Source organism: Pogona vitticeps, chromosome 13 (assembly GCF_051106095.1).
Source record: "Pogona vitticeps strain Pit_001003342236 chromosome 13, PviZW2.1, whole genome shotgun sequence".
Lineage (NCBI taxonomy): Eukaryota > Metazoa > Chordata > Lepidosauria > Squamata > Agamidae > Pogona > Pogona vitticeps.
Genome location: NC_135795.1, coordinates 21,626,204 through 21,652,433, shown reverse-complemented (window position 1 = coordinate 21,652,433; position 26,230 = coordinate 21,626,204). Strand labels below are relative to the sequence as shown.

Sequence of the window (26,230 nt, the reverse complement as noted above, 5' to 3'; positions counted from 1 at the left end):
TGAGTTCCTCCTCCTCCTCCTCCTCTGGGGTACGGTCTTCTCCAGGGCATCCTTGCGGGCGATCACGGAACAAAGGAAGGCAAACTGCCTGAGAGAGAGAGAACAAAGGAGTCGACGGCAAAGGTCCAAGCTATCCAACGGAGCCCACTGGCAACGCCCTGAGGGCTCTTTTACTGACTTAGCATGATTTACCTAGTATGTTATGAGAGAAACAGAGAGGATGCTAGTTACCTGATCGTAACTAGGATTGGCTAAAATAATCCTTTGATCTTATGCTCCACCTCTAAGCGAAAGGGCAGAATAAGGGGTTGCCCCGCCTGCTGGCAGCTCCCACATCCTGCCAGAGGTGTTTGCATGTCAGTGGAACAGAATGCAGCTACAAACTTTAAGCAGAAGTTTCCCACACATTATCAGATCAGGAGCTTCCAACTTTGGGTGGTGGATCTGCCAGCATTCTTCGCTAGGGTCTTCCCGGCCATTTCTGCCTTGTTTAGGAAGGTCAGAGCTTCTGGAAGCAACACGTGCACATGGCAGGACTGCTGGGTTTGGGACTAGACCCTTAGCTGGTCAAGGGTCCTTCGTGGACAGCAGGTAGACTGGAGGATGGGATGGAGGCTCTCCAGATACCCTGGACATATTTATCAGTTGTTCTATCAGAGGTCTTGTTCAGGTATTAAGCAAAGTCATTTGGTACTTGTGAGTCCTTCAGAGATGCCTGGGTGTAATTTGGGCCATTTCACAGACCAAACTGCCTGATGAATTGGAGGAGGAGTTGGTTCATGGTCCTTTGTTAAGTCCTGGGGAACTGAATACGGGTGGCTGGCACAAACATGGCTCCTGAGGTCACAGAGGAGGGGAAGGGGCTCTGGGGCTCCTCGATCCCCTGCTGAGATCTCGCCTCATCTTCTGGGGGTGGGGCAGGGATTGAGAATCCAACTGTCGGCTCCCCCCCCCAACCTGCAGAGAGAAGAGGAGGCTGCCAAGCTTGGCGCTGAGCCTTTGAAACATGCCCCCCCCGCCCGCCTTTTCTCTTCCAGGACTATGACCTCTGCATCAACTGCTACAACACCAAGAGCCATGAACACAAGATGGTCAAGTGGGGGCTGGGCCTGGACGATGACAGCCACAGCCAAGGGGAGCAGCAGTCCAAGAGCCCCCAGGAGTCTCGCCGCCTCAGCATCCAGCGCTGCATCCAGTCGTTGGTCCACGCCTGCCAGTGCCGCAACGCCAACTGCTCGCTGCCCTCCTGCCAGAAGATGAAGCGGGTGGTCCAGCACACCAAGGGCTGCAAGCGCAAGACCAACGGGGGCTGCCCAGTCTGCAAGCAGCTGATCGCGCTGTGCTGCTACCACGCCAAGCACTGCCAGGAGAACAAGTGCCCGGTGCCCTTCTGTCTCAACATCAAACACAAGCTTCGCCAGCAGCAGATCCAGCACCGGCTGCAGCAGGCGCAGCTGATGCGCCGCAGGATGGCCACCATGACCACCCGCAACGTGCCTCAGCAGAGCTTGCCTTCTCCTACCTCAGCAACCCCCGGGACACCAACGCAGCCGCCGCAGCCGCCACAGCAGCAGCCCAGCACCCCGCAGACCCCCCAGCTGCCCCCCCAGCCGCCTCCGGTCAGCATGTCCCCTGCCGGCTTCCCCAGCGGAGCAAGGACTCAAGCACCTCCCCCCATGTCAGCTGGGAAGCCCACCCCCCAAGTGGTTGCGCCCCCGCCGCCCACTCAACCTCCTCCAGGAGCCGTGGAAGCCGCCCGGCAGATTGAGATCGAGGCAGCCCAGCAGCAGCAGCAGCAACAGCAGCAGCAGCAGCAGCTCTACAGAGTCAGCAGCAATGGCCTGCCCCCAGGGAGAGCAGGCATGGCAAGCCCAGCCGTGGGCACTGTGAACCCTCTGCCACAGGTGGGCATGAATGTACCTCGGGCAAACTCTGTGAGCGGCCCAGTGATGGCCAGCATGCCACCCGGGCAGTGGCCGCCAGCCCCAGTTGCCCAGCCGCCATCCCTGCAGCCTGGGATGCCTCGGCCGTCCCTGCCCATGGCGGCGCAGCAGGCGGCAGCCGGCCCCCGCATGCCCGGGGCCCAGCCGCCGGCCCGCAGCATCCCACCCAACGCCTTGCAGGAGCTTCTGCGGACCTTGAAATCCCCGAGCTCCCCTCAGCAGCAGCAGCAGGTGCTCAACATCCTGAAGTCCAACCCTCAGCTCATGGCAGCTTTCATCAAGCAGAGAACAGCCAAATACGTAGCAAACCAGCCGGGCCTGCAGCCGCCCCAGCCCACGCCCCAGCCGCCGCCCACACCCCAGCCGCCCCCTCCGGCCGGAATCCACACCCCCTCCGGCCTGCAGGGCCTGAGCGCCATGCAGGCGGGCGGGCAGCGGGTCGGTGTCCCTCCTCCCCAGCCATCAGGGGTGGGCAGCTTGAATGCCCAGGGCCAGTCCCTCGGTCTCATGAACCCAGCCCACAGCCCTGGCATGGCCAGCATGAGCCCCCAGTACAGGGAGATCCTGAGAAGGCAGCTGCTTCAGCAGCAGCAGCAGCAACAACAGCAACAGCAACAACAGCAAGGCGGCGCTGCAATGGCAGCTCACAATCAGTTCCAGCAGCCTCCGGGCCCTGCAGGCTATTCGCAGGCCCTGCAGCCGCCGCAGCAGCCGCAGCCGCCGCCACCACCGCAGCACCTCTCCCTCCCAGCAGGGGCCCTGGGCCAGATGGCTCAGATGGGACAGCTGAACTCCATGGGACAGCCCGGCCTGAGTGCGGATGCCAGCCCCAGTCTCCAGCAGGCTCTGCAGCAGCGAATCCTCCAGCAGCAGCAGCAGCAGCAGATGAAGCAGCAGCAGCAGCAGCAGCAGCAGATGGGCTCCCCAGGCCAGCCCAATCCTATGAGCCCCCAGCAGCACCTGCTCTCAGGACAGCCCCCCACGCCACACCTCCCTGGTCCCCCCCAGATCAGCGCCTCCCTCAGCAGCCAGGTGCGGTCGCCGGCGCCCGTCCAGTCTCCCCGGCCCCAGTCCCAGCCTCCGCATTCCAGCCCCTCGCCCAGGATACAGCCCCAGCCCTCCCCGCACCACGCCTCCCCCCAGACCGGCTCCCCCCATCCTGTGCTCGCCGTTACCCTGGCCAGTGGTACCCTGGAGCCGCCGGGACACCTGGTCCCCCCAGAGCAGAGTGCAATGCTTCCCCAGCTCAACCCCCCCAACCGGAACGTGCTCCCAAACGAGCTCTCTCTGGTTGGCGACACGACCGGGGGGGACACCTTGGAAAAGTTTGTGGAGGGCTTGTAGCCATCCTGGAAGCCTCCCTTCGTGTCATCCTGGACCTTTTGTACTGAAACACAGACCTCGCTCTAGTCCAGAAGCCCTCAACGGGACTGCTGCTCTGTGTGTGTGTGTGTGTGTGTCCCACCACCAGGGAAGGAAGAATTGCTGTTTCAAAACAAAACAAAGAATATATATATTTTTTGTTAAAGCCAGCCAGGTGTGGTTAGAATATCTGGTCTCTTTTTGTTGGTCTTGTCGTGTTTTTTTTTTTAAAGTTTCATTGTTACTGTTGACTTTGCTTTTTTAAAGGGGAAAACAAGTCCATTATATTCATATTTTTATTTGTATTTTCAAAACTAAGCATTTGAGTTTAACAGAGAAGAAAAATAATCAGAAACTGTTTCCTGAAATAATGCAACAATCTAATGTATCCCTGCTAACTTTCTGATCTTTGACAGAAAGATTTTTCCCCTGTTCTATATTGACCTCTGCAGGTATCTGAAGTATTATTGTCCTTGGGAAAAATAGGAACTGACTCTTGCACACACAAACACGTTGCAGGTGTAGAAATCGTTGCTTTGTTTCTCTGAGAAAACTGGTTTTAGATTTACAAAAAACAGGAAAAGAAAAAAGGAAAGAAAAATATGGACAATAACTTCCTAGGCCATGCTTATTTTAACAGGGAAGAAGCATATTCTTTTCTTTTAATTCTTGATGTGAAACTTGAAATGAGGATAAGCAATTATAGTGTAAATCATGCAAGTTCTATAATTACTATAAATATGAAAAATTCAAGATTCAATGACTGTATAGAATGGGGGGGTGAACTCATTTCTTACTTCTATAGCATATTGTTAAATAAACTGTGTGCAACAGACAAAAAGGGTGGTCCTTCTTGAATTCATGTACATGGTATTAACTTGGTGTTCAGACCTTTTTTGTTATGAGAAATGCTGTTTTCAACATTGTATTTGGACTATGCATGTCTTTTTTCCATTGTATATATAGTATTGCTTAAAAGTGATATAAATTACTGAAGTTTTTAATACGTATTCTGTTCTTGAAGTTCCATGTAAAAATGTTTAAGGTTTTTGTTCATGCAGACATACACGAATCATGCTCTTTGCGAGACAAGGCAATTGAATCACTTATTGCTCTGCCTGGCTAGAGGTACTTTGTAGGTAGATAGGCCTACTGGTCTGCATGAAAAGGTACGGCAGGGTTACAGGTCTCCCATTTATTTAATATTTGGCGGTAGTCTTTCAAAGAGTAAGTGAAAAAACTTACTATTGCTTTCTTTAAAAATATACACATTAGAAGAGAATCGAACATGAAACATGATACTTGCTTAAACAAAATTCAAAGGCAGGGCCCTCTTCCAATTCTTCTTGGAGGCTCAGTAAGCTAGGAATCCCCTAAGCCAGGGGTTGGTGACCCTTTGGTACTTCAAAGTTTTGGACTACAATTACCAGAATCCCCAGTCTTATGTTGCCAGAGATGTTACTATGGAAGTTGTGGTCTTAAAACATCTGGAGTTCCAAAGGTTTGCCACCCTTGGCTGGCTTCGCTTCAGTTTCCCACAAGCCAGTATCTGCCAGATGTGGGCATCACTTGGATTAATCACACTCCAGCATCTCTGGACAACCATATGGCTGGGCAATGCGGCTTCAGTCATAAAGGTCATGGGCACCATTTGTGTGACAACTAAACTGTTCCCCTTTTTGCTAAGAAAAACGCCGATGCCTGCTTCCACACAGCAGCCCCCTTGATGCTGCGGCTCTTGATTAAACTAGGTGTGATGTTGGTCTCTACTGTATTTATTTACATCCGTGTGTTGAGACTTTTCTGCTATTATGCCAAAAAAAGCACGTTGCAAGGTTTCCAGGGAAAGCATTTATGTGGCTAGCTGGACAAGACATTTCAGATACGCACAACACAATGTGTGGTCCAAGAGAGAACCAGAATACAGAGTACATTACAGTGGGGTCTCTACTTAAGAACGTCTCTACTTAAGAACAATCCAACTTAAGAACAGCTCCATTTGCTAAATTTTGCTTCTGCTTGAGAACAGAAATCCAAGATAAGAACAGGAAAAAAAACCTTTCCTGCTCTTTTTTTAACCTTAGGTCATCTTAAGTTAAAAAAAATTCTCCCCCTAGTGGTAGAGTACGTATTAACCAGCTTTGCATTAGTTCCTATGGGAACTAATGCTTCAATGTACGAACGCACCTCTACATAACAAAAAAAAAAAGCCAGAACGGATTAATTGGTTTTCAGTCCATTCCTATGGGAAATTTTGCTTCAACTTAAGAACGTTTCAACTTAAGAACACCATTCCAAAATGGATTAAGTTCTTAAGTAGAGGTTCCACTGTAGTTTCTATGGACGGAAAAGAGCAGATATAGATTAAATGGTTTTCAATGCATTCCTATGAGAAATGCAGATTCAACATAAGAACTTTTCAACTTGAGAACCACCTTCCAATACGGATTAAGTTCTTTAAGTAGAGACCCCACTGTATATAGAAGGTACCTGAAAAGGGTCAGAACCTAATTTGAATTGGTATTTCTAAGTACTGGATTTCCTGAGTTTTGTTTTACTGTTTTTTTGGTACCTTTGCTGAAAGTAGGGAAGGAATGTACTTTTACATACACCAGAGGGCCAGGAAATATGGCTGCATCATCTGCCACCTGACAGACGTACAAACTAAACCTGTACGCAGGAGTTGCAGCAGTCCTGGCTGCAGCTTTTGCAAAGGCACCTTACTCACGGCCTCGCTCTTGTCCTGGATGATGTTAGTGGCATTAAGGCAAGATTAGAAACCATAACTGTCAAATGCCCTTGGACTGTCACCTCCACTACCCCCGCTAGCACTGCCAATAATGAGGGTGCTGGAAATTACAGTCCATACCTCAAACGGGCCACATGTCCATTATGACATCAAAGCGAAAAAAGGATAGGGAGGGGGACAGGAAGGCAAAACGAGAAAGACAACATTCAACCTCGGATTGAAAACGAGCCTTTGCCTGCCCAAGAAGCATGGCTTTTTTGGAAAGAGGAAAGTTTAGGTGAGTCTGGGCCAGGCGGCAGGAGTGGGCCTCTCGTGCAAGGGATGAGATTCCATTTCACAGACGATCCACAGTGCCCCAGTATATCTGCCTCTGAGTGGATTCCACACCATACCCCATTATTAGCATGTACAGAACCTGCTACCCCCTCCCCTTACATATGCACCCCCTCTGTTCCGCCATGCCTCGCGCTGGCTTGGTGCAACAGTGCCCCACTGGAGCCTGCTCGCTCTCTTCCCCTCAAACATGCATGTTGCAGGCCTCACTTGTTAACATAGCAAAATCCTTTTATTACATACAGGCATGGCAAAACCACCTGAATAAAACTGCAGTATTAAACTGCATGAGAGAGACCTGCAAGTTCTACAAAAGTCCTGCAAGGCCACAAGTGAACAACTCAAATCTGGTCTAGTGGAACTCGTGGTGGCAGGAGGGAGCCACAGCACATGAGAACTCCTTCCACCCAAGCTTCCCTTGTTGAACACCCCCCCCCCCAAAAAAAAAGGTTTCCAAGAGAAGTCTGGCAGCAGGGGAAGGGGCCATTCCCTCAAGAGAAACAAGAAGCGCAGAAGACAGCAACACTCAGGCAGAGCCCAACACCACCAGCTGCTCGGGGGCTCTGGGGAAAGGTTGCAGTCAAGGGAAAAGTTGCTGTCTTTGGGGGTGGTGGGTGGGGCACTTCTCATGCCACCTCCTGTCAGCAGCTCTGCCGTGAAGTCTCATTCGGTCCCACAAAAGCACCTCAGCAGCGTCGCCTCCCCTTTTGGGGGGTTCTTTTCTCTTTCCGAGCTTCTGCCGTGGTAAAAGTGATGCACTGAGTGTCCAGGAAGTCCAGCAGCTTGCCCAGAGCAATCCGGATGCCCTGCTCCTTCAGCTTTGCCTGCAACCCAGCCAGCTCAATGGGTTGGTACAGCAAGATCTGGCGGCCAAGAGCAGGGGTGGCGTGAAGGTAGCGCTGCAGGGCCTCCAGTTTGTCTGTCTCGAGGCCCGAGGAGGCCTGAGAGGCTGGGAGGTGCTCTGCTTCTTCAGCCTCTCTCACTGCCCCCAGGGCGCTGTGGGCCTCACACACAAACGAAGAAGACCTAGGGGGACAAAAAATTTTAATGTGAGCTTTTCTGCACAAGTCCAGTTCTTCTGACATTTGAGGAAGTGGACTTGTCCACCAAAGTGCACATTAAAATATAGCCGTTACTCTCTTCTTTATTTTGTATTTTTCTTTCATTTTGAGCCTGATATGCTTGCACAGACTAACACAGCGAACTCTTCTAAAAACAGAACATAAAAACAAATCTTTACGCAGGATGACAAGGCTTTGTGGTCCCTTCTCTAGCCCAGCACCACAAAGCAAAAACAACACAAAACCCAGTCGCTCGTAGGCCCTGCACAAAACAACTAACATCCACACCTCTCCGAGCAACTTCTTTTGTCTCCAAGCCCTGCTGCTTTCTCAAGCAAGCGCCCTCCGTGGCCTGCTTCTGTTCTAGGCCAAAGATTCCAAGCTGCCAGCCAAGAGACGCCTGGAACATCTGTGGGCGGTGGCTGCAGAATATGTGGGGAGGGTGGAATTTCAGAGCTCTTTCTCAAAAGGAACAGGAATTAGTAAGCCTCACAGAGAAAGCGACAGTTTCAGCCCTCTTCTTTAATTGATGGGTTTCCCTACGGGCTTTCTTCTGGGTGCCCCTATGCTTTTAAGCATGTACTTCAGATGTTTAAAAAAATCATCTGAAATGTCCAGTTCTGACCTCTTCTCTGTGCTGAGGATACCATTTGCTCATACTGAACAGATACTGAAGGGACATCAGATGCCATGCATCACTGGCTATCTAACGTGCAGGATGTTGTGGGCTCAGTTTGGGGGTGCAGAGAGCAGGTGGTTGGCCAACAAACATTTTTAACAAAGCAAAAATTAACTATAAACAAGAAACCACTTCTTATTTAGACAACAGCTGCTGCCTTCCGCAAGACAGGCTCTTTGGATTGTCTGAGCCCACTGCTCCCCAGACTTGACAGAAGAAAACCCATGAACCAAGGGAAGGAGAACCATCACCCGCCCCCCACTGCCCACCATACCTCTCCGAAGCCACAGACCTCTTGCTGTCCCTTGCCAGGGAACTGGTTGGGCCTTGAGACACTGCGAGAGATGTCCGGCTATTCTCAGGGGCGCTTCCAAGGCGAAGCCCCGCTGCAGAAAAAGACTGTGCATCTGGCCCAACCTGCAAACGGCACCGGCCTGGCCTGGCCTGGCCTCCAGGACTTGGATCCCGAAGATGGAGCAGGCCCCCTTGGGGCAAGTGAGAAGGCTGGACGGATCCAGCTGCCTGCTTGGGAAGAGCCCGGGGTGGAGCTCTCGGGGACAGGGCCTGTGGGGAGCAAGAGGCAGCCTCTTCCTTGGCGTCCAATCCCACTTGCTGGTGCGTAAACTGGAAGATTTCTTTCAACTTCAGCACCATCTGCCGCTTGGGAAGCGCTCGGACTCCAAACCTAGGAGGAGAACAGGCGGGAGAGATTGCAGCACGTGCAGGCACACGCAAGGGCCGCCTCCCGTCTCTGGCCCATCAGCGCCTGGCTGTTGCACCACCAACCTTCTCAACTCCTTCTTCAGCTCCGGGGTCACCATGGTGGAGTAAGAGGGCATTGGCGTTTGTGGGGTCGCCGTGCCCGGCCTCTCCCTGGCCTCGCAAACAGGACCTGTGGTGGAAACAAGGGAAGGGGCGGCCCCTTGAGTCTCCAGGGGGTCATTCAGGCAGCCCCCACCCGTTGCCCATCCGCTCCAGCCAAGGGCCCAAAGAGCGGCTTGCAAGGCCCACATGGCGGTGCGGAAGGTGCAGGGGCCAAGAGCACAGGCCTCCTTGCCCAGCTACTGCCAAGCCCAACCTGCGTTGAAGAATTTCCAGCCAAGTTACAAAACAGATCAGCTGCAGGAGAAGAGAGGGAAGCCCCCTGCACCCCCACCCGCCACTCCCCCACCCCTGCTGAGAGCAGGGACACCGACTTACCCTGAGCCCTCGGAGGGGTCCCTGCTGGGGGCACTCTCTGGGCCAGCGGGAGGACATCACTGCTGTCGGAGTCTTCGCCCGCCCACTCTGGGGCTTCCTCCTCCGATGAATCGGTCCGGCAGGTGAAGGGGCTCCTCTCCAACAGGGGGCTGCCCCCTCTCGCCTCTGAAGCCACCAAGGGCATCCCCAGCCCATCCCTGCCATCAGCGGCACACGTGGGCTCTGTAGAGAGCGAGGAGGCCTCTCCCAGGGAAAGGGCAGCGGCTGGCCGAGCCTCCGCCGCCTCCTCTTCGCTGTCCTCCAGAATGACCACGGCTGCCTCCTCCACCTTCTGGGCTCCACGCGAAGCAGGGTGGTTGAGGCGGTGGTGGCGGCTGCCGCCAGGATTCCCACTTGCAGGCCAGCAGGAGGGCAAGGCAGACCGGGGGGAACAGACCTCCTTCGCAGGCAGCCTCAGTGGAGACGGGCTGCGGTCGAGGGGGCCAGCCTCGTCCCTTGACTTCCAACCACCCCATGCCGCCCATGGACTCCTTATCCCCTGCCCGCATGGCACCGGCGTGTCTGGAACCAGCGTCAGTCCTCCCTCCGAGGAAGCGTCCTCTTCATCACTGCTCCGCCCCTGGCCAGCAGGCCTCGTTCCCAGGGACCCTCCAGTCACACCAGCGAGGCTGCCCGGCCCCCGGCCCCTGCTGCCCTTCTCAGGGCTCACCCAGTGCAGGGGTGAACAGCTGCCTGCCCCCGGGCACTCCTTGCCGTTCGACATAGGCTCCAGCACCTGACACCGGATACCTGGATGACCCAAAGGGACACAGCCTATGCACGGCTCCCTGCCTTTCCCCTGCTCTGCCTCTTCTTCTTCCTCCTCCTCCTCCTCAGAATCCAGCACCACCACAACTGGACGGCTATCGGCACCGGTGGAAAGAGTCCCTGGCCCACCCGGGGGGTGATCCAAGCAACTGACGGGGGCCTCCCTCCCCAGGGGCTCCTGGCGGCCTCTGCTCTGAGAGGAGGAGCACCTCCCAGCCAAGGTGGGCTGGGAGGCAGCTGGGAGGTGGACAGGGGCTCCTGGAAGCCCTCTGGCGTCGGCTGCTTTTGGTGGGGGAGAGGAAGAGGGGGGGCCTCGGTCTTGGGCAGGAAAAGCCTCCCCGTGTAGCTGACTAGCGCCATCGCCGGACAACATCTTCCACACCCGCCGGAGGCCAGGAGGCCGTCCCACTGTGGCACCTTCGCTGCCCACGTCAGGGCTCAGCTCCTGAGCCCTCCGCCTTTGCGGGGACCGTGTGGCGCAGCCCTCCCGCCCGAGGAGGCAGTCCTCCTCCTCCTCCTCCTCCTTGGAAGCCTCAGCGGCTCCTCTGGAGAGTCCCCTCCCCTCCCCGGCCTCTTCCTGCAACTCAAGGCAGAGGGACCTTCTCGGCCCCACCTCCTCCTCCTCCCTAGAGGGGCCCAGTCTGGCTCCCCCTTCCCCTCCTAGGGAGCTCTTCAGGCCACACTGGGCCTCACGACGGCCTCTCCCCTCCTCTGCCTGGCGTTCCGCCAGTCGATGTTGGGTGGCAGCAAATTGATAGATTTCCTCCAAGTCCTGCTCACTCATGTTTTCACTGCCTGCTTCCTCTGGGTGGCCCCCTCTCAGCTGAGCCTCTTTGTCTCCTTCCGGCCACATGGATTCCAAGAGCTCTTCGAGGATCTCCTCCCTGCCTTCCTCGCTGCCAGCTCCATCTTCCTTCTCTTCTCCAGACACCGGTGAACCCAGCTGGTCCCTTCCACACAGAGCAGCGAGCTCCCTCACGCCAAACCTGCAGGGACAAAGCCAGAATGCTCCGACTCTTCCAGAACTAGTGGGAAAAAGCCAAGGAGCCCCCGCCCCTGCCCCTCACCAAGGCTTCGTCCAAGCTGAAGCGTGGCAGGGTCTGGGCAGGCGGCAGGATCAGCTCGCCAGAAAACATCCCAAAGGAGTTGCACAGGCACAGACCTGTCGGCCAAGGCGCCCACGTCCGACAGGACCCGGCGAGGGATGACGGAGTCGGCCGTGTAAAGGTAGCTCAAGAACACCTGCACGGCCTCCCGAGGCACATCGCTCAGCAGCATCCGGCGGGTCCACATGCCGCCTTCTTCAGCCACTCTGAATCCCATGCAGTCCACCTGGTGGTGAAAGGGAAGGAGAAGCAAGTCCCTCCTCTGAGAGCCACCCCAGCACATGCCCTCCACCCGTCAAGGAAAGCTAGCCATCTCTTCACTGTGGCACGTCAGGTGGTGGGTTCCACGCAGGCTGGTGGTCACTAAAGAAAGCCGGCCCACCCTAACAATCCCCCAAGGACCAACACATGCCTCACAACCTCAAGAGCATTTCCTCCATCCCAGGAGGAAAAAAACCACCCTCCACCCCCTGCATCTCCCCAGCAACTGCACCCTAAGACCCCATCATGGACAGCGACTTTCCCTCTGCCCCCCAACACACACACACACACACAGAGTCTCTTGTGCTCCAAAAGCCAGCCAGCCAGCCAGCCAGCCAGCCAGCCACACACACACACACACACACACACACTCTTCTCCAGGCCACCTTCTTTGCCACATCCTCAGTTCTCATCCGTCCTGCTCCATCCTGCCCTTCTGACGTTCCTTTTGGAACCAGGAACTCTTGGCTGTTGGCAAACAGGGAGGCCTCCCAGGACGCTTGGAGGAGGAGGGGCTCTTGGCCGCTCCCCAACCTAACCCCAAAATGCTTGGGCTGGGGGCAAAGCGGAGCTGTAAAGCTTGGCGGTGGAGGTGGCTGCTGCCCATTTTTCCCAACTCTCTCAGAGAGGCCTACAGGCACACGGCGTTTCTAGGTCTCTTCCTGAAATCTGGGTTAGGTGGAGAAAGAGAAGCCAAGGGCACGGCCCCCTTCCCTTCAGCCCACATAAAACCAAACCGGCCAAGCATCCAGACCCAGAGCAATTAAACAAGCAGGCAGCAGTGAGTGAATGCTGCGCGCCTACATCGGCTTTCCTCGTTGTCCATTGCAAACACCCTTCCCTCTTGCTTACCGCTTCCATAAGCAAGGGACAGCGAGCATAAAGGACAAACATGTGAGCGTAGAGGATCTCTCCGCTGTCCACCTGGAACTGGAGGTCACTCAAGTGGGGATTGTTGACCATCTCCCTGAAGGCACTGGTCAATAAATCCAGCAAGACCTAGAGAAAGGAGTGGGGAAAGACAGGAAAGGTAGGATCCTGATCCCTCTCCTCAGCAGACTCCTGAACTTTATAGAGAAGCACAGTAGCAGAAGGAGGGGGGAGGATGGTCTCTGGGCCAACTCAGGAACCCAGCCCCTCACCCAGAAAAAGCCTCTTATGGATCACACCGGGGTGTCAGAAAACTTGGACCAGATACATCCAGGAGAGGGGACATTTTTAAAAGCAGAGGAGGCTGGAACTTCACCAGTCCCTTCTTGGTGTGTTACCACAGGTGATCAGCACCTTGCAAGTAAAACCAGGGTAGAGAATTATGCACCAGTATAGTATTTTCCCATGGCACTGCATCTGAGAAATACTGGATGGAAACGCAAAACTGGATCCACAGAATCACAGAACTGCTAAGCTAGAAAGGGTCATGAGGGTCACCAAGTCAACCCCCAGCAGATGCAGGGATCCGGCAGCCTCTCTGATGGATGGCGACCCCACTACCAATGGAAAACCCACAGCAAAGGAGATTGGACCGCCCTCTTGAAGGCTGGGGCTCCCTTCCCCACTTACTGTTTGGTGATGGCTTCTCAAGGACAGTCTGTTCTCCCCTGGCAAGACAGAACTGGTCTGGAAAGTGTTTGCCATTTCCTCCTCTCGCCCTCAAATTAAGAGAAGTAGCATAAAGAATCTAATCAGTCCCTGTCCCAGAAGCATCCATTCCCCTGACAAGGCCGGCTCACCTGTCCCCTCGCTGGAGCAGGCAGAGAACAGCTAAGGACGTAGTAGGTGTTCTCTATGGAGCAGGCCCTCCCCTTCTGGCCTGAGGCAAGAGACCTCACCTGCCCTCTCCAGCTGCCGAACCTCCAGGCCCCACTGGGTAAGGGTAAGCCCTTCTTCAGCGAGGTCCTCCAAGTCCTGTAGGGCCTGGACATCTAGCGGGTTGGCGGCTTGCTCATCTCTGGGGCCACAGCCTTGACGTTCGCCATCATCTATGCTTTGGAAAGGGCTGGCCTTGGGGGGCGTGGAATCTATCTCCTGCAATCCAACAGGGCCAGGCAAAGTCAAGGAAGTGCCCAGCGCCAGGCTCTGGGGGGAAAAACAAGGAAAGCCACTCAAATCCTAAAATGAAGAGATCAGGAACCCTCGCCAAGGGCTGGAATAACAACGCACCTGTTCCATACTTTACAATGTTTTGTCCAAAACCCAGTACAAAACAGAAGACCCCCAGCCTCTTCCTTCTTCAGGGTGCCTCGGCTCTAGCCCCCCCCAGGGGACAAGGCAGGAACCTCTGTAGAGACCCCCGGGCCTGCCTCTTGCACAGGAGGCCCAAGCCCAGAGATCACACACATACCTGGGTCCCTGGCAGCTGTGAAGGAACAGGAAGATCAAGGCCGGTAGCTGTGAAACTGCCAGGGAGACACGGCCCCGTTAATGAGCTGAACTCCCACAAGGAAGAGCCTGGGCCTCTGGAGGACGCTGGCTGCCCACCTGCCTCTCTGGACCGCTCCCTCTCCAAGAGGCGGCTGGAGGGGAGCTGGGGGGTGCTGGGGAACTCTCCTGCCTCTGAAAGCAACTGCCCCACACGCTCCTCCATGTCTCTGTGCATCTTCTGTGCATCCTGAAGCAGCAGCGGTGGTGGCGAGTCGGGAGGCTTCGCACCATTCTTTTTTTCTGCAGGGAACCAAGAGAACACGTTCCCATCACCTCCTCCTGCATCCAGGCAGTTTACCGGTCCTGGACTCAACGGCTGTCCTGCACCCCGAGATGGTCACAGCGCACAGAAGCAGCTAAAGCGCTTTAAAGACCCCACAGGGAAAAGGAGCCGAGGAAGCATCCACAGAGGCCTTGTTCCCAGTGGGCCTGCGAGGCTTGCCTCTCTCATCCCAGCCCAGGAAAAGCCCAGCCCTGAAGAGGAGTCAGAACCTAAGGAACCCCAGAGAAGGCACCAGTGAAAAAGCCCTGCTTCTTGACTGGGTGGCTCAGAGCCAGTTTCCTGACCTCAGGGTATGGGAAGGGCTTCGTCAGCCCCCAGCCCCACAAGCTAGCAAAGACGTACAGGGGGAAGAAATTCAAAATCTGACATTGCCTTCTGTTTCAGACACACCCGAGACAACATTAAAAGAACGGTAACAACAACTCTCTTTAAAAAGGATATCGCTAGGATTCCACTTTTAATTTTTGGGTTGGGGAGGGAAACAGACAGTGGTCTTATTGTAAGACAATGCCTTCTGAAGGCTTCCAGCAATGAAAATTACATTTGTTGCCATATTTTTCCTGCCAAGCTGTCAAAAGGGGACACAAAAGCCACACCGGGGGGGGGGGGGAGGCTACATGTGCCCAGGGAATCCCTTGTACTTTATTTACTCCAGTTTTAAGGAAATTGCAGGTAACAAATGCCACAGGGCCCCACGCCCCCACCTGTGTGGAGCCTCCAAAGTCCACAGAACTAGCCTCCAGTTACCCCTGGCTCGCAGTTTGGCTGCGGCCTTCTCTTTCTCCAGGAGAGAGCGTGACATCGCCATAGCAACCAGCAAATCCTCATCTGCCCCGTCTATTTTGGGTGCTGTCTTTGGTTTCTTGGCCAAATTCTCGATGGAAGAGATGACTTTCCGCTTCAGGTGACTGATCACAACAGGAGAGACAAAACAGACACAGTCAAAGTTGCAACACGGAAGAATTGCTCCACTCCATCTTCCAACTTTCTACTGTTTGCAAACATGTTCAGCAGCCACCCTGTGATGCTCTACTGTTTGTTACAGAATAACAATTCATGGAAAGCTTTCACTTTACTTTCTCTTCCTGCTGAATCACCAACAATTATGCAGACTGCTACTTTTAAACCAACAATGCTGATTAAGGCCCACAAAGCAATGCATTAAAAGTAACATTTTGTATTACATGAACAGGGCATAAATCTTTGGCATGGATTGTTGTAAATTAAAAAAACCTAAGCAAATATTATCTGATGCAACCCAAGTCAAAAGGTGTCCGTGGACATTTCTTAAATAAAAGTACTGTAGTTTGGTTCCAAAAGTTAGGTCAAGTGCATAACTAGCCCAGCAGAGCTTCAGTCATTAAGTCCCTGTAGCCTGAAAAGACGCCAAACATTTCTCAAAAACAGGGTTTCTTTGGTGACAACTAGAACAGACTCAGCCCGAAGAATCGGCAAACTTTACACACAAGGCAGTGTCGGTTGTGCATCAGAAATTCCATGCAGATTTTATGGCCAGAATTACACAGCATCCGATACTAAGCACCTGGAGCTGGCAGGCCACATCCTGCTGGAGCCCAGCACCCCTTTTCCGACTTCAAGACCATCTCCCACCCAGCCAACCCACCGCTTGCCATAGGATGGGGGCGGGTGGGAGAAGGGCTGCTGGTCAGAGAGCAGGAAACAAACACACACACACACACACACACCTCCCTCGGTCTCACCTGGGGAGAGAAGGGAGGCGGTTGCCCAGGGAGGGGGAGGAGGAGGAGGAGGAAGGCTCCTGCTGCTGCTGCTGCTGCTGCTGCCTCCGCACGGCCTGGAGGAGGAGGGTCGGGGGCACGTCCATCTTGGCCGCGCAGCGCTTGAGGTGGCCCGCCCGGGCTTTGAGGGAGCCGAAGCCCTTCCCGCAGACCGGGCAGTCGGGGACAGAGGGCGGCGGCGGCGGCAAGGGCGGGGGGAGCCCCTCCAGCTCATCCAGGCACCTGCTCGGCGGGAAGGGTCCAGGGAGGGAGGGAGGGAGGGAGGCAAGAAGGGAGGCAGGGAGGCGGGCGGTCAGTCGGTCGGTCGGCCTAGCTGAGCCTAGCCTAGCCTTCCCCCAACCCCCCCCACCGCTGCCGCCGCCGCCCGAGGCTCTCACCGGTTGACGTGCTGCTGCCTCCGGAGCGGGTCCAGCGCCGAGAGGTCCGCCCGGCACAGCTGGCAGAGCACCGGCCCCACGTCCTCCCGCCGCTGCCGCTGGGGGCCTCCTCCGTCCGGCGGGGGACTCGCCCGGCTGGCGGGACGGGCCGGCGACCCGGGGCCTGGAGCTGTCGCCCCCTCCGCCGCCCCCTCCGCCGCCTTCCCGCCCTCCGTCCCCGTCGGTCCTTCCCGCAGCAGCCGCCGCCGCCGCCGCCCCCCGCGCTCCCTCCTCGCCGCAGAGACCCTCCGCCGCCGCCGCCGCTGCTGTTCCCGGAACTCGTCCTCGGAGTCGGCCCCCATCGCTGGCGCAACGCAACCCCCTCCCCCTCCCGGGGCGGAGACTGCGCAGGCGCAAAGAAGGGCGGGGACACGACACACTTCCGGTAAAGCGCCCAGAGCGGCGGCCCGCCATAGAGAAGGCGCCCAGAGAGGTTCTGCGGCCTCCTCTTCCCTCTGCGCCCTCTGGCGGCTGCCTTGCCCGCCCGCCCGCCTGCCCGCGCACCCGTTCCGCCCGGAGCCGGGTCCGCCTGCTACGAGGCCCGGAAGCCGAGGCCGGCACCGCCCCGCGCTTTCCGGAGGGCCCTTGCCAGGAGGGGGGAGCCGCCTGGCAGCCCTCCTTGGGAGGCCCTTTTGCCCCAAGCAAGAAGCCCGAAGAGGCTCCCTCCCTCCCGCCACCCCAGCCCCAAATAAAAAGCAGAGGCAGACACCATGGGGAGCTGAGAGAGAGAGAGGACTTTACTGGAAGACCCCGAAGGCCCAACTGTGCCCTCGCGGCACCCGCAAAGGAGGGGGGGGCATGTCCAACCCAGCCCCAACACAAACAGGGACAATCCAGTCACATGCATTTTTGGGAAAAGGAGAAAACAACAACATGATCCTGCAGGGCTCAGTCCCCAGCAGGGCAAGAGCAAAGCCTGGGCTGTCCTTTCCCCGAGGGAACCAAGCAAGCAGCCAGGAAGTCCAGCCGGCAGGGGACCGAGCCAGTCCCCCTCTGGGTCCTGATGCAAAGGAGGAGGTCATCCTCCGAAGCCAGGCCGGCCTGGGGCCTCCCTCAGTGCTTCTCCAAGGCTTTGGTGAGGAGCTCATTCAGCCGGCTCACCATCGGCCGGGGATCCTCGCTCAGACCTGCCGCCATCATTGCATTGTCATAGATCTGTAGGCAAAAGCAAGAAACAGAGAGAGAGGGTGGGAAGAGGGGCTTCTGTGGCTGCCACAAAACTTAAGTGGCAATTAGGGGGACAGTAATTCGTGGCTTCTGTAGGGACCACAATGCTCAAGACCCCCGTGCGCTTTCTACCTCATGGGTGCTGCCTCTCGTCCAGGGGAATCGCAGCACGGCTCCCAAGGGGTGAGGGCTGCTAATGTTAGCGCAGGCACACCATGCGACCCAGAACAGGCCCAGGCAGCTCAACACACATGGAAAAAGGAGGGAGGGAGGGAGGGAGGCCAGTGGCTGCCGCCCTTGACACTAACCTGGTCAAGCAGCATTTGGGCCAGGTCAGGCTGACTGGCTCGCAGCTGGTTCAGCTTCTTGATCAGGGCATGCCTGCAGCGGGAGAGGGAAAGATGTGGGCCACTGCACCTTCCCTGTGCAGAAGACTCTTTGCTATATCCCCACAGATTTCCTTCCTGCAACAGATGCTCCTGGAAGAGAATGACCCTGGCTCCTGGCCAGAGTGCAAGGTCAGGCATCAGGAGCTCAGCTCTGCTCACCAAACCATCACCACATACCCTGTATTGATCTCCAGTGTGGGCTGCAAGATTTGGGCTCGCTCCTCACTCGTCTTGGCCAGCTGCTGCATGCGCAGGAAGTGGCGGGCAGCACCCATCTCCAGCACAGTGATCATGGCTGGATGGGTATCCAGGCGGGGGGTCACCTGCACATTGATGGAAGTAAAGCAAGGCAGAGATCATGACCAAAAAATGGTCCGTCTGTCTCTCCAACCTCCCAGTTCAAAAAAAGCTAACAGCCTCCATGTCCTCATAACCTGCAGGCCAGGAGGACATGGAGGCTGTCCTGCATGGATGTCATGCATGCATCCAGAAGGGCCATTTCTCGTGGCAGCAGCAGAAACAGGACCTCCAGCCACTGTCTTGCAGCATAGCTTCTAGGAGACGTAGCAGGGGAGGGGAGCACAGGAGCCATCCTTTTTGGGCGTGTGTGTGTGTGTGTGTGTGTGTGTGTGTGTGTGTGTGTGTGTGTGTGTGTGTGTGTGTGTGTGTGTGTGTGTGTGTGTGTGTGTGTGTGTGTGTGTGAGAGAGAGAGAGAGAGAGAGAGAGAGAGAGAGAGAGAGAGAGAGAGAGAGAGAGAGAGAGAGAGAGAGAGAGAGAGAGAGAGAAATAGAAAAGCACACCTGCTCGGACAACCTCTAGAGCCAAAGCAGCTTCTTTCCACTCTGCCTAGGGTGCCTCTGAATGAGGCCAGGTTGCCCCAGCTCACCTTGATTGCAGCCACCCGAGAACCAAGAGCATTCCTCATCCAGGCCATGAGATCCTCAGCATCCTGGGGACTAAGGCATTCTTCAGCTGTGGAAACAGAGTTTCAAAGTGCGCAAGAAGCTCAGGACCGGAAAAGGAGGGAAGCAACATAGCCCAGACACCCTCCCCCCCTGTCCCACCAGCACTTCCTCACAACAACAGGAGGAAGAGGGGAGGGATGTGAGAGGGTCCTGCTGGGAGCCAAGTCTCCCCTGCCTCCCCAAACCCAGCTTTGCCCCCACCCCTTGTACCACCTTCTGCAATAGAATGAAGGCTAGTGCTTCCACCACCTGCTTGCCCAATGCCTTTCCTGCCAGTTTTTAGCCCTACCGCCTGCATTAGAGCAGGAGGCAACAATTTCCGGGAAGGTGGGGACTGCTGTTTTTGGAAAGCTACCTGAGCGGCTCTCCTCAAACTTCTCCTCCTTGTAGTGGTCAACCACAATATCCGTCTCCACTGACATCAGCTTCTTTTTCTCAAACTCCCGCAGATGCAGCAGCGTCAGTTCATCAAACTGCTCATAGCAGAAGAGCACCTGGCAGCCCAAAGGGAGAGGGTGAGACTTTGCTCTGAAACAGCACCGCCAAGGAAGGGCCACACCTTCCCTGGTACATATCCTTCTCCTTCTCACCTCTTTAGCCCTCTGTAGCTTAGCAGCAGAGGGACCTGCTAGCAAGAGACACAATGGTGCACCCAGGCCTGCTGCTGACCAAGCCAAAAGGGCAGGGCCACCACTCTGGATGCAGGGAAGGAGGGCCAGCTGGCATCCCCCACAGTCCCAGGGTGTGGCACAGAGGCTGGATCACTTCTCCTCGTGCTGACAGAACCACGGCCAGGACCGAGACCCCAGGGCCTCCTTTCATCCTGACGGGATCAGGCCAGGCAGGCCCCTCACCTCCACATTCTTCTTCTTCATGGCCTCATAGTACGGAGAGTGTTCAGCCAGGTGGCGGTTGGGGGCAGACAGGTAGTAGATGCTCCTGCTGCCAGCTGGCATGCGACTGGCATATTCCGGGAGGCTGGTCAGCTGGCCAGCAGGCAGTGCTGAGGACTCATAGCGCAGTAGCTTGGCAATGTCTTCCTGCAGAAAGATGGCCTCCCTTGAGTCACAAGTAGGAGCCAGAGCAGACAGCACAAAAAAAAGCAGGCCACAAGCCTCCTGAGCACCTCAGCGCCTCCCCATCACAACGCCTCCCTCCCTCCCACCCCAACGGTCAGCAGCCACCGTGAGCCATCAAAACCCAGTCGGCTGCCCAGGGCAGGGCACCTTGACATCCTGTTCAGCAATGGTGACAATTCCCTCACGCATGAACAACCCGTAATCCTCAAAGAACTTGGCGTATTTCTCAGGGTCTCGCTTGCTCTGATCCATGAAGAATTTGATGAGCCGCTGCTGCAAAACTTCCCGAAGCTTCCTGTGGGCCAAGAGGTGAGCAGCCAAGAATCAAAGACAGGGCGGGCAAGGGGGAAAAGCACACAGCCTGCAGAAATACCACCACAGGGAGGGCATCACCCGGGGTGGGGAGACTAGCTTCAATGGGTGCTATTGTGGTAACACAGCCCTACTTCCACTAGAGCAGGTCACTTCCCAGGGAGGCCACAGGGGTGCGTGAGGGGGGTGCAGCTCAGCAGCAGAACAACGGCCTGCCATACAGATATTCCCAGTTTTGATCCCTGACAGCTGTGTTGGAAGGAAACAGGAAGGAGGCCCTTTCCCTGCCCAAACACCAGCCGGGGGTGTGTGTGTCTGACAGTCCCAGCAGCCAGTTGCAGATGAGAGGAGACAGTTCTCGCATGTCCTGTCCACGTGACCCTCGCATTGCTCCTCCTGGGTTGCCCACCGGATGAGGGTGCTCTCCTGCAGCAGCTCCCGGCTCAGGTTCAAGGGGATATCCTCGCTGTCCACAACTCCTGCGCCAGAGAGATGATGACAAGCTATAGCACAAGGATGGGGAAACCACTCCCCGCATCTCCTGCCTCTGCCCAGCTACGGCCCAGAGCAGCACTGGTCTGCAACTGCGATGCTGGTGCTTCAACAGGTGGCGGATCCGGAGTGGGGTTTCAAGGCACCTCCGTGCCTGGGATTCCCTTTTCCGCCGCCACTTCTGGTTCCACCACCACCCGTTGGTTTGTGTTTTGTTTTTCAGTTTGGGCACTCGGGCCCAAAAAAGTTCACCACCACTGGCCCAGAGCTTTCCGGACTACCTTTCAGGAAACGGAGCCACTTGGGCAAAATATCTGTGGCTTTAGTCAGGATCAGGACCTTGCGACTGTAGAGGGCTACGCTGGAGCCCAGCTCCCGGCTGACATCGAACATGGAGGGCTTCTGAAGGTTGAGAAATCAGAAGAATTCTGAGACACAAGCCAGAAGCGACTCCCTCTATGGAGAACCCCTCACTGACCCTCCTGGCATGGGCCTGATGTGCCCTTGGTGCTGGTTTGCTTTGGACCGGCAGGAGTCAGAAGAGATGGGGCAGACCCTCCTTCTCAGACAATCCCCTCCCCCCCAAAAAAAGAACTCACCACCTCTGGCACATAGAAGATGCTGCGGATGTTGAGAGGCGCATCAGTCTTGTAATGAAGGATATAACGGGGCTCATCATAGGCCTGGGCAATGAAGCGATAGAACTCCTTGTGCTGCCAGTCCCCGATGTCCTTGGGGTCCATCATCCAGAGGGCCTGGGCAGAGGGGCAAACAGAAAGCAAGGAGGCTCAGATGTCCACCAGGCAAGCATGTCTCTACAGAGCCAGACCCACTGAAACGCCTACCTTGAAGCCACAGAGGAGGAGGAGGAGTCAGGCCTCATCCTACTGCCACCTAAAACTCTACTGGTGTCCTTTCTCCCTCCCCACCCCCAAGCAAAAAGGTCAGTGAAAGGACCACCGGCCAGGAGGAGGGAATTTCTTCACAGTAGCCCAGAACAATGCAATGGGCCCAAAAGGTGGACGCTAGCAGCAACCCCAACACAACTGTGCTGAGCCTTCAAGAAACGTGGCGGTGGCAGGAGACTTCTTTCTGGGCTGAGAGGCGAAAGAAAAACTGGATCCATTCAGGCTCTGCCCTGGCCAGTCTGTTGCCCAAGGCAGCCCACAGACATGCAGCCAGTGGCAACGAAGAGAAAACACGCTGCATTTGCACAAAGAAGGAGAACCAAGGACTGCCTCAAAGGCCAATTCACTTCACCCTTGACAACCCAGCACCTCAAAGAAGGCCGTGCGCATAAAAATCTCCCCCCCCCCCCTCGGCTCTTTCAGCCACTGAAAGGAACTCCCTGGACTGCAAAAAGAAGGAAGAGCTGGAGAAGAACAACCCGGTCAAGGCAGCAAACGAGCTCACAATCAAGGCAAGAAGCTGAACAACACACAGAGGAGCGCGTGGCTTCCAGTGCCCTGTCGCTCAAGCCTGGGCCCACCCCATTTCCTGCAACCCCCTTACCTGCAAGGTGTTGATAGAGCGCCCGTTCAGGTAGACAGGGAAACTGATGAAGTTGCTGTATTTTGTGATTACCTCTAGAGGAGGAAAAGGACACACTGAGTAAGCTGCCTGTGCACGCCCCACCCCCAATGGGTCTGCCCTCCCCTGGACCACCTACAGCGCTGGGATCTGTAAGCCACACAGGGCCTGGAAGAGCTGATGGGAAACAGCACACACCACCCTGTCTGGCACAGCAAAAGGAAAGGGGAGAGTGAGACCCAGTAGTGGGCAGAATCACAAACCCAGAGGCCACATCAGCTCATCTGCTTTTGCCTCTAGTCTGAGAGGCTGCTCTGGGCTTATCCACGGAAGGTCTTAAGAAGCTTCACCCCCCCCCCCCCAATCCCCTGCACACACTCCATCTACTCTGCTGTCCTCTCCCTTCCCTCCAGCTGTCTGTCTGGGCTTTTAACAAAAGAGCACAAGGCTGAAACCGGCTGGGACCTCTTCCCTGTACAGCGTGGCCTCCTCAACCACTGGGCTGCAGCCCCTCTGCCAGCTCCACGGGCCAAGCTTTGCCGCCTCCACTGTGGAACTCTTCTGGTATGCGCCCTGGCCCATGAGATGGCTAAGCCCAGGAGCCCCCAGCCTGCCTGACTCACCTTTGACCCGTTCCTCACTGGCAAATTCCTTGCAGTCTTCTTTGAGATGGAGAATTATTTTAGTCCCAGTGCATACTCCAGAAGCTTCTGAGATCTCAAACATCCCGGAACTAAGATTAGAAAGAGAAGCCTAGGAGCCAGCAAAGGGCCAGAGATGATCTTTCCTGCCCCTTCTTCCCGGTCTCTTACAGGGAGATTGCAATGGCTCAGTCAAGCCAGTTACAGATGGAAGAATCCACCCTTCCACTCCGAATGTCCCAGATCTAGGAGGCTGAAGTAGGGCCATGCCTGCTTAATGCCTGGAAAGGAGACCTCGAGCTTAGTTCTTGGAAAGTATCCTGCCAGAGGCATTGGGAGAGGCTCTGTTTCCTATCAGACTTAAGAAGAAGGAAAAGGAGGAGCCTGGCTCTGTAGAAGACAATTTCCCCATTTCTACCTGAAGGCATTACCCTCTGGGAAACAACACCATTGTAGAGTCTTCTAATTCCTGACCTACTGGAAAACTATTTGTCCCTTCTGTTTATTAAATTCTGCAACAGGCCCAATTTTGTAGCTGCCTCAATAAAGAAACCAGTGTCTCAACTCCCAGGTCTAGAAAAACCAACAAGGGAAGAAGAATCCACAAGCCTCTTCCTTTTCCACAAAACCTGAGAGATCACTGTTCCCTAAGAGATCCTTCTTTGTGCCCCTGGATCAAACTCCACCAGGAATGCTGGCAAGTGGCTGCAGGCAAAGGCCACAGAGCCTTCAGCAGGAAGGGTCCCCACTCTCCAGCACGCCTCTTACCTGTCTGAACTCCAGCAGTAGCCAGAGCTGCCCGGCTCCACCGACTGTGAGAAAACGTCCACCCGATCAGCTACCATGAAGGCCGAGTAGAAGCCCACTCCAAATTGGCCAATGATCTTACTGTTGGCCTCTCCCTGCTTCTCCAGCACATCTAGAAAGGCCTGGGAACAGAAAATGCTGTTGGCTGCACCCATGCTGCCTGTGTGGGCGAGTGAGCATCCAACCACTCTTCTTTTCACCCCGCTAGGTGCACCTCTATCAGCCAAGCAACACGCAGGGCACTATAAGGCTGAATAAATAGAGGATTCTTCATCATCACGTTCCTAAATTTCATGTGAGCTCTTGAACTGTATGAGCCATGTTAACCTGCAGCTGCAAAATAAAGCTAGAAGTTTTCATTCACTTAAAAGTTATAATTATAATGTTTATTACAGCAACCATAAGAAACAGAAACCTTTTTCATGTCATTTTGTGCAGTTTCATGCAAATGGAACAGTAGACTGGGACTCAGAATCCATACAATAGTTTAACTCATTTCAAAAGATCTACAAGTTTCTCTTCCATTTTATTTCAGGTACTTATGGATCACATGGCATGTTACCTTACAGGAAAAGTTTAAGAAAAAGATGAAAGTCTAACCCAGTTCCAAAAGAAGAACTGTAGCAGGCTGAGTCCTGCTTGCTCTCATCACCAGTGCTAAGGCCTGGGCTCTGCTCACCCACTCAAGGACAAGACAGGAAGGGGCCTGGAGGTGGTCACCCTCTTTGTCACTACAGAAAGTTCTCAAAGGTTTGCAAACAGTTACGACCCCACCCCACCCCCCGAGGCTTGTCTACCCACTTCACCTTGGAGCCAGATCGTGCTATGGTGCCCAGATTGGACAGAAGTTCCTCTCGGGTCATCCCAATACCTGTGTCCTGCAAATAAGAATATAGAAGACCAGATCCATTTTGTGAAGAGAAAAAATAGAAAAACTGAGAGTCCTCTACAGGAACTCTTTTTAAGATTCACAGCTTTCGTTTTTAAAAAATGTTGAAGAAAAATCAGGGACTAGCCAGCCCTCAGCACCAGGGACTGGGGCATGCATTGGACAGGACTTGTAGCCTGGCTGCAGGAAAGACAAAATCAACTTCCACCGTCTATAGTGTTTCTCCTTGCTTGAAACGGCCCAACTTCTCAAGTGAGGAGGAACACTACAGAAACAGAAAACTCACTCTGGATCAGAGACCATGGCCAACAATTTTTAAGGAACAAGGACAGTAACAGGTGACTAAAGTGGCCACAGAAGTCTGGGGTGCAAGGGCTCCACAGAGCTCAAGAAAAGGAAATTGCTGTGGTCTCCCTGGTTGACGTACCTGGACAGTAAGAGTTCTTTTCTTAGAGTCTGTCTCAAGGTGGATCTCCAGTTCTGGCAGGGCCTTCCCTTCAGACACCAGCTTATAACGCAGTTTTTCTAATGCATCACTTCCATTGGAGATCAGTTCCCGGATAAAAACCTGCAGGGAAAAAAAACGTGTTACCTTCTGCAAATCTGAGAGAAGGTGAGCACAAAGCAGTGGCTCTGGAACCAGCAAACTCCTTCAAATCAAAGGAGACATGGACTCTCCTAGAAAGAGCCTGTAGGGAAGGCCCAAGAAGAGCCTGGGGATCTTCTCCCACTGGTCAAAGCAGGCAACAAGGCCCGGCCCAGCAGAGGAATCTGACAAGCCTCCAGCCCCTATGGCTAATCCCATTTAACAAGAAAGGAGCCCCGAGTTCCTGCGGCCTGGCTTCCGCCCTTCAGGGACCCCTGGCCTATCGCCCCAGTGGAGCTCCCGGTGGCCACCCGACGCCCTCAGGCAGCAGCAGCAGCAGCAGCAGCCGCGCCTTCTACTCTACAGCAGGCAGCCTCCCACCTCCTTCTCCGAGTAGAGCGAGCGGGCCACGATGTCCAGCAGCTTCTTGGTCTCGGCCTGGAACTCGTGCTTCGAGGAGGAACCTGCGGGACCAAACGGATTGCGAAAGGGATGAGGCGCGGAGGGAAGGGGCCGGCAGCCGGGCGGCTTCGAGGCTCGAGCCAGGGAGGCAAGCGGGCAGAGAGGCAAGCGGGACCCCACCTGGGACGCTCTCCGGGTGACTAACGAGCCGGTGGAGCGGCGGCTCATCCTCGCTTTGCGCGGCCTGGCTGCTGCCTTCGCGGCCGGGGGCCCGCCTCAGCCCAGGCGCCGCCGCCGCCGCCCACACCGGCCTTGGCGTGGAGGCCCGGCCCGGCGGCAGGGAGGAGAAGAAGACGGCAGGCGCGGTGACGGCCCCCTTTGGGCCGGGCCGGCTGCTTCCGGCGCGGAACAGGCGGCCGTGGGCCGAGAGGTCGTGGCGGCGGCGCCCCCCGCGCAGCGCCTGCAGGAGCAGCGCCTGCAGCAGCCTCCCCATGGCCGGACGCGCACCAGTGCCCGCTTTGCCCGCCGCTGCTTCCGGCGCACGCGGTAGCGCGTCGAGCGGGCGGGCGGGCGGGCGGGCGCTCCCGTGA

General features: G+C 55.6%; 3 protein-coding genes across 6 annotated transcripts in view; 1 reads left to right on the top strand and 2 right to left on the bottom strand.

The window, feature by feature from the left end:
• Positions 1–4,309, top strand: part of CREBBP (CREB binding lysine acetyltransferase) — a 43,056-nt gene extending 38,747 nt beyond the window's left edge. For all 4 annotated transcript variants that reach the window (XM_020811998.3, XM_020811999.3, XM_020811997.3 and 1 more), the window contains one exon: positions 1,038–4,309. In XM_020811998.3, coding sequence (XP_020667657.3) covers positions 1,038–3,287 — 2,250 coding nt within the window. In that variant the 3' untranslated portion in view covers positions 3,288–4,309. The remainder of the gene's footprint in view (positions 1–1,037) is intronic.
• Positions 4,310–6,597: 2,288 nt separating this feature from the next.
• On the bottom strand, positions 6,598–16,954 carry SLX4 (SLX4 structure-specific endonuclease subunit). Its single transcript, XM_020811916.3, has 12 exons — positions 16,343–16,954; positions 15,927–16,187; positions 14,953–15,113; positions 13,843–14,162; positions 13,331–13,577; positions 13,062–13,150; positions 12,354–12,500; positions 11,297–11,466; positions 9,328–11,120; positions 8,914–9,019; positions 8,402–8,812; positions 6,598–7,413 (listed from the first exon to the last, which is right to left on the bottom strand). Exons 1-12 carry the CDS (start codon positions 16,681–16,683, stop codon positions 7,074–7,076), a joined length of 4,386 nt encoding a protein of 1,461 aa, XP_020667575.3. The 5' UTR covers positions 16,684–16,954; the 3' UTR covers positions 6,598–7,073.
• Positions 16,955–17,100: 146 nt separating this feature from the next.
• Positions 17,101–26,187, bottom strand: TRAP1 (TNF receptor associated protein 1). The gene is made up of 17 exons (XM_072982446.2): positions 25,821–26,187; positions 25,620–25,702; positions 25,080–25,220; positions 24,570–24,641; positions 23,725–23,885; positions 22,939–23,048; positions 22,298–22,371; positions 21,385–21,540; positions 21,067–21,187; positions 20,703–20,772; positions 20,129–20,276; positions 19,757–19,942; positions 19,258–19,396; positions 18,824–18,909; positions 18,115–18,260; positions 17,857–17,929; positions 17,101–17,536 (listed from the first exon to the last, which is right to left on the bottom strand). Exons 1-17 carry the CDS (start codon positions 26,131–26,133, stop codon positions 17,435–17,437), a joined length of 2,181 nt encoding a protein of 726 aa, XP_072838547.2. The 5' UTR covers positions 26,134–26,187; the 3' UTR covers positions 17,101–17,434.
• Between the last annotated feature and the right edge of the window lie 43 nt (positions 26,188–26,230).